This window comes from Patella vulgata, chromosome 1 (genome assembly GCF_932274485.2).
Source record: "Patella vulgata chromosome 1, xgPatVulg1.2, whole genome shotgun sequence".
NCBI lineage: Eukaryota > Metazoa > Mollusca > Gastropoda > Patellidae > Patella > Patella vulgata.
The window spans coordinates 21,322,387-21,330,408 of record NC_065879.2 but is presented as its reverse complement, the minus strand read 5'-3'; the positions used below and the strand labels follow the sequence as shown (position 1 = coordinate 21,330,408).

Below are 8,022 nucleotides of genomic sequence, written 5' to 3'. Positions count from 1 at the left end.
GAAATCTCTCGTTTGTTACCATTTAAGGCGATCGAACTTCTAGTCAAATTGAACTGAATGTTGTGGTAATCCCATACATTGATCCTGATCAACGCTGTTATACTCATTTGTAATATCATTTTATCATTTGTATATGTTATTAAATAGTTTGTTGTCTAGGTTTGTCTGATGGAGATATTTATAGTGGATCGTGAATCTGTAAACTGCAATTGATATACGGAGATTGTAACAATCTTTGTCACTTGCAAGCGGAGAATCTAAACCTAGCCACTTGACTCAAAGACAGGCCTTATGATCTAACGCACTCTCGTTAAACCCACAAGACAAACATAATTGGCACAAATAACAACTGGTAACAGAGAGAATGGATATTTTAGTGGGGTGATTTAAACAAGTATGGACCAGTTACTGAGCATGATGTCATCGCAGCCATCTTGGAATAGTAATGTCATATCATAAAACAATGGAGTCTATCAATTGACGCGCAACTGTCCAAGGAACAATCAGGTCACTAACAAGAACAAGACAAATCACAATCGACACTTTGGACGTAGACTCGAAAAATACAAAAAAACTCTTCTAAAAAGAAATATAAACGGTATGAAGAAAACATTGATCTCTTCCGAGTTGTTTTTAAATTCCTTGAATTAACCAAGCGTTTTAAATGAACGTGATAGACTTGTATCTCAGTCAATTTACATGTACAGGAATATATAATTACTATTATAACAAATCAATGATAACTGTGTATTTATTAATAAGGCTTCAAACATGTTATACATTAAACTGAGACCTTCCAGACATTGGTAAAATACGTAACTGATGATTAATTCAAAGTTGGAGCCTAAAAATGATATGATTATGTTATACTTCACTGTAAATAATATTTGTTTATTTTTACCGTAAATTGACTGACAGAAAATTGCCGGTAAATTGACTGTATTTTAACAATGACTTGTAAATTTACACCTACGTGGTAGATTTAGATTTACAAACACTGACTTGTAAATTTACACCTACGTGGTAGATTTAGATTTACAAACAGCATATAAATTTACATTGAGTGTAAAATAACTTGTTCTTGTAAATAGAAAGTGGGGTAAATTTATGTTCACTGTAAATTTACACTGTGGTTGTAAATTTACCTTAAAGTTATCTTACACTCACTGTATATTTACAATGTGGTTGTAAATTTACCTCAAAGTTATTTTACACTTACTATACATTTACGTGGTGTTTGTAAATCTAAATCTACCATTTAGGCGTACATTTACAAATCAGTGTTAAAATACAGTGATTTTATTGGCAACTTTCTGCGGTAAAAATACAATTTTAACTGTATATTTACTTGAAATATACCGTGTATGTGATTGTCCCCATTCTGCTAAGTAGTCCTACTAAAGTGTTGCTGACCTTTCAGCCGAGCATGCAAAAATCATTCAATAATAGAAAGAAATTAAAGAAATGGGGTTTAACGACCCACTGTTCTGCTTCTTACAATGGAACGAGTAGGAGGCATGACACGAAGCAAAATGTCCCACACAACCCTATATATGGCATATCACGGTCTCCATACGCCAGTTAGGTGCATTCAGATTCTGAATAACCTATTTCTCTAAAATAGACTAGTCTGACTGATATAACAGTAAATATTTTGCACAAAATTCGATATGTGGTCGAAGGGGAATAACCGATTTGAACACTATTTGACAGTAAATTTACAATTTGTTGTAAAAATACTATTTCAAATGGAATGTCTGTTAATATACAGCTCACATAATGTAATTCGACACATGGTTGTATTTTTACATAACGTTTTATGTAATCTTACATGTGACCAAAGAGGGAATAACCGATGTGGCCACTATTTGAAAGTTAATTTACAATTTTTGTAAAAATAATAATTCAAATGGCAATTCTGTTAATATACAGCTCACATAATGTAAACAGACATGTGGTTGTTTTTCTACATTAAGTTTAAGTTTTAAATGTAAATTAATAAACTATGTGATATTACAAATCGGAGACTGTATTTTAAGTATACTTATAACTGTAAATATACATATAATTTTAACAGTTTATTAGGGATCTTTTACGCGCACACCAACGTGTATACAGGACCTCAGTGTTTCGTCCCATCCAAACGACTAGACAGCTATCCTTGCCCGGCCCTCCCTCCTGCATCACTGACAAGGGGGAACCACGCCGCAAAATCTGGATGAACTTTCTCGGCCAATGCAGGGATCGAACACCCGACCTCCAGGCTAGCGAGCCAGCGTCTTACCCACTTAGCCACCGTGACCCCCTCATAGGTAGACTATAGTATAGAGGAAAAGAAATAAAGCCTTAACGATAGGTTCCCAGATAAGTATTTATCGGGTGGTTATTTCCAATATAAGTATGGCAATTTTGGTATATATGGAAAGTAGAAATATCCAATCTTACTAGAAAAATAATGGATAGTCGGCAATTAAAGACAACATCGTCTTGTGTATGCGATAAATTCTCCTCCAAGAGAGAGTTAAGTCACGTGACACAAACATGACCTCTTTTGATCGATTTTTTTATAGCCAGGTTATTCCCTGACAATTGCAATGTTTTGAGACGGATTTGAAGCAAAATTATGATAAATTAATTAGTTTGAATATGTTTTTAGTCCAAATTTATCATCAAATCACCCAGTTTGTACCCGGGAATGTATCTTTAAAAGGTCTATCAATGTTAAAGTTCTAAAGAAATGTAGAATTACACGTTTCCTGTAATTGTACACAAATCCCATATTGAAACATGTTTGAATAGTAGAATTATCCATAAAAACAGTTAAAGTACAACATACATGTACTTTTAACCAACATAGTTGTATCAATACCGATTGCATTTAATAAAAATACAGTTCTAACTTGTTAAACAAAACTTTTATTGTTAATTTACAATTTTTTGACAGTAATCCCACGTTACCTCACTACTACAGTAAATTTATAGCATAAAAACATGTAGTGGTATTTTTACAGCGTTATGTTAAAGAAATTACATATTTTTCACTGTAATTTTACATTTAATTTTAATAGTGTTCTAAAAATAATCCATTCATCTTCCTTGCTCCCAGCTTTGAATTTACATGTTTTATCCATACCTTTGGTTTAAATCACACATCATACAGATATATATATTTGTAGTCGTCATATATGTAATGATCATGATTATGGAAACAGTTTTTATAAGCATATTTGCTTGTTACTGTATATTTACTTTTATTTTGTAGCCATATAGTCGTGGCGACATTGTTTTTAAATTTATAGATAAAGAATAGAGAAATAAGATGACTTTATATTTCATTAATTAATATATTTGGCAAATTAATGGTTTAAAATACGTATTTTAGTTTTACAATTTTCAATTTCCATGGTTCCACAATACCAATGTCATAGTGTTAAAATATATAATACACTTAATACAAAATACAGTATAATAGTTATTTTGCACATTACACTTCTCCATTCTGCATTTAGCATTATAGACAAATGCGTAATGAACTTAGCATATTAGAACATATGGGATCTACGACGAAGCTCATTTGCATACGGAAAACAATCCGGACTAGGGGCGGAAATTAATAATTTAGGCGATTAATCTACAAGGTCTGTGAAATCATGCGCTCGGTATGACTAATCCGAGCCTTCGATAAGCCCCCCATTTTTACTTCATACCCCCCCCCCCCTTCTTCATTACAACTTTAATCTTTTTATCGAGGTCCCGTGTATACATTGGCGTTCACGTAAAAGATCCCTTGTCAGTTGGAATTCGATAACAAAGTAGGCCATAGTGACGCTGCCCGGGCATAATTCTCCTTATAGCACAATGTATGGCGCATGCCCCTCTTCATTTGCCCGGTCGAAGTAGGACATTAAACCCCATTTCATTTATTCAAAGTAGGTAAATATAAATGTGAAAGAAAATTATTTAAATATTTGAAAAGAGAAATGGACGTGCTTTTTAGTGGGGAGTAGGCCGTATCGGAGCGGATCAGTAGGATGTTAAACTCAATTTAATTTCATTTCATTCATCGTTTTCCGATGGTCTGTAAATATGAGTACCGCCCCCTTCTACTGACAAGGTCGATCGCGTAAATTATTAATTTCCGTCCTAGTCCGGACTTTTTTTCGTATGCAAATGATCTTCGTCGTAGATCCCATATTATAAGAGAGAGAGAGAGAGAGAAATGGGGTTTAAAGTCCACTCGACACAAACTAGGTCATTTCGGGACTAACATATGGTTTCATTTTATTTATTCTCTTAAAATGAAGAGCATGTAATTCTCTTTTCATTGATGTAGAAATTGTCATCCTTACTCATTTCCAAATATCTTAAAATCACCCAATTATTTTTATGCTCTATGCTCAATTATAATAATATTATATAGTGCTAAAATATGACGTCAGACTTGACATTGTATGGACACCATAAATGTAATATTGACTGCAATAACAGGATAAGCCATGAGACGGCTACTGCAAATGTACAATATAAATATCGAATATCTGCATGGTAGGAACTAGGAGGGATTGATAGGCGGTGTGGAACATGCCCCGTACCCGCGTAACAAAGTCATGGGATGGGGTGGTGGCGTAGTGAGAGTGGGGATAATGTAGCGACAGCGTACGGCATGCTCCAATGAGCGTCGCTCGATCGGCAAGAAATAGACCCCGCGCCCATCAGCACGCTCCAATCAAGGTCTTAATACGCCTTTGGTCTCATTGTGCGCACCGCATTCTGGCCACAATTCTCCTCTCGGCCAAACAGTCGGCGCTACCCTCTCCTAAGTTTTTCCTCATTCACAAATAATAAGGAATGTCATACGCGCTCACCACGCGCATATCCTTCTCCAATATGTCTGAAATTTAATACTAAATTATAGTTCTAAGCTAGCCTTCAGAAAGAATCATGCAATTGACAGAAAACCTGAAAATGTCGTTAAATGAAATGAAATGAAATGGGGTTTAACTTCCTACTGTTCTGCTCCGAACTGGACTAATGGTAGGGTGACCCATGTACTCACAGAAATACAGTCCACCGCTTATAGTTCGAGACTACAACTAAAGCGTGCACATTCGCCGTGCCGAGACCAACTTTCTTACAGTATGATACTATAAATAGCCATGGCACGTGCAATTCTCTACAAATCTATCAACTATTACAGCCGTAAAAAAATGATTGTTGACGATTTTGAATAGAAGTTAAATTAAGCTTCTTTGTTATTACAGCAGATTCAGAAATTACGTTCGTTTCATTTTTTAAATCGCTTTATCATTAACTGTACCGTTAAGAGCGGCATCTTTTGGTTTAGTACAAATAATATCTCTGAATCACTCGGGTTAGGCAGGAACATGATACTAGCAGTAGTTTCATTTTACTTTTACAAGCTTCTTAAAACGATTGTTGAGCTACCTAACGTGCTTATTTCAATTTCTTGTTCTAGCTTTCTGTTACGTTTCGTAAAAAAGTAGTCTTGATTATCCCGACCTGTCAATCAGACGTAGAATGGTCGATAGACTGGTTAAGCGAGACTAATTTCAAAACAAGGGCACGTAACCTATCTTTTACTCAAAAGTGTCTGGATGTTATGGACGACTCTTGGAACCAGTTTTCAGTCTATTATTTATACATGATTAATGGTCATAGCTTATTAAGTACAACATGATCGTTTATTTAGTGACTATAATTGTGTGAAACTGATTTGACGCTTGGCATATATATAAATTTTGTGGCGTAATTGTCGAGATATATGGAGATATTTATTTATGGTGGGTCACCCTACTAATGAAGACGGTCGTATGCCATACAGTGTGCTATGAGGGAAAGTTTGCCCGGACAGCGGCGCTACGGCCTAATCTTATATCAAATTCCAACTGTCAAAGGATCTTTTACGTGCACGCCAATGTGTACACGGGACCTCGGTTTTTCTTTTCGTCCCACCCGAACGACTAGACAGCTGTCCTTGCTAGGCCCTCCGTCCTGCATCACTGACGCCGGACAATCTGGATAAACTTTTTCGGCCATTGCAGGGACCGAACACCTGACCTCCATCCTAGCAAGCCCAGCGTCTTACCTACTTAGCTACCGTGCCACCCAGCTGACATTAAACTTTAATTTGTATCAGAAAGAGATAAATAAATGGGGTTTAACGCCCACTCGACACAAATTAGGTCATTTCGGGACTAACATAATATGGTTCATTTTTATTTCAATAATTCACTTGAGCGTAGCAATTGGACAGGCGACCCTACTTCTTGTCACGTACAAGTGGGGATTCCAAAGCACACAATTCGACCACCCATCCCCCTAATTTGCATCAACTGAGAAACCGCAGATAACATATAAGACCAGCGGCTGCCAGGCAGGATATGCCCACATTTTTGAGAGATGGATAGAGAACAAGCTAAAAAGAAAGTGATTTTTCCTACAATCAAGGGCCACAATTCATGAAGTTACAATTCGATATGCACAAATATCGAAAGGAACCAAGATCTTTGGGTTATAAACAAGCATTTCAAGTTTCATCGAAATCGGATTAAAATTGTAACCTCTACAGGGTCCACAACCTTGATATACCATATTTTTACACCTTTCGCGTACAAGCGGCGGCCACTTTGTCCGGCAGTTTTGGTTTGATTTTCAGGAAATTTGAACTCAACCTTTATTATGGTGTTACGTTCAAACGATTTTTAAAATCAGATAATAACTGTGACCTTCAGAGGGGACCACAAGCTAAAAGAGGCGATTTTTCGTATAATCAGGGGCCATAATTCATGAGAAACCGCAGATAACTTATAAGACCAGCGGCTGCCAGGCAGGATACGCCCACATTTTTGAGAGATGGATAGAGAACAAGCTAAAAAGAAAGTGATTTTTCCTACAATCAAGGGTCACAATTCATGAAGTTACAATTCGATATGCGACAATATCGAAAGGAACCAAGATCTTTAGGTTATAAACATGCATTTCAAGTTTCATCAAAATCGAATTAAAATTGCGATCTCTACAGGGTCGCGTACAAGCGGCGGCCATTTTGTCCGGCAATTTTGGTCCGATTTTCAACTTTCATTATATAATCAAACGTTTTTTTAAATCGGAAAATAATTGTGACCTCCAGAGGGACCACAAGCTAAAAAAGGCGATTTTGCGTACAATCAGGGGCCATAATTCTGTAAGTTACGATCTGATATGCGACAATATCGAAAGGAACCAAGATCTTTAGGTTATAAACATGCTTTTCAAGTTTCAACAAAATCGAATTAAAATTGTGACCAATACAGGGTCCACAACCTTGATTTACCCTATTTTTACACTATTCGCGTACAAACGACTGCCATTTTTTCCGGCAATGTTGGTCCGATTTTCCCCAAATTCGAACTCGACCTGCCTTAGGGTGTAACGGTGACATAATAATACGATTTTTTAAATCGGATAAAAATTATGACCTATATAAGGTTCACAAGCTAAAAACGCAATTTTTCGTATAACCAGGGGCCATAATTCAGGAAGTTACGATCCGATATGCGACAACATCGAAAGGAACAAAGATCTTTAGTTTATAAACATGCATTTCAAGTTTCATCAAAATCGAATTAAAATTGTGACCCATACAGGGTCCACAACCTTGATTTACCATATTTTTACACTATTCGCGTACAAACGGCGGCCATTTTGTCCGGCAATTTTGGTCCGATTTTCACGAAATTCGAACTCAACCTTCCTTAGGGTGTAACGGTGATATAATAACACCGTTTTTTAAATCTGATAAAAATTATGGCCTCTATAGGGTCCACAAGCTAAAAACGCGATTTTTCGTACAATCAGGGGCCATATTTCAGGAAGTTACGGTCCGATATGCACGAATATCGAAAGAAACTGAGATCTTTGGGTTATAAACTTACATGTCAAGTTTCAACAAAACGTAACTTATAAAAATTGTGACCTCTATAGGGTCCACAACCTTAAAACGTAATTTTTCGTACAAACAGG

At 36.2% G+C, this 8,022-nt stretch overlaps 1 protein-coding gene across 1 annotated transcript in view; it reads left to right on the top strand.

The window, feature by feature from the left end:
* Positions 1 to 5,463: 5,463 nt before the first annotated feature.
* LOC126816614 (3-oxoacyl-[acyl-carrier-protein] reductase FabG) overlaps positions 5,464 to 8,022 on the top strand; it is a 121,726-nt gene continuing 119,167 nt past the window's right edge. The window contains exon 1 of the mRNA XM_056102093.1: positions 5,464 to 5,801. Coding sequence (XP_055958068.1) covers positions 5,783 to 5,801 — 19 coding nt within the window. The 5' untranslated portion in view covers positions 5,464 to 5,782. The remainder of the gene's footprint in view (positions 5,802 to 8,022) is intronic.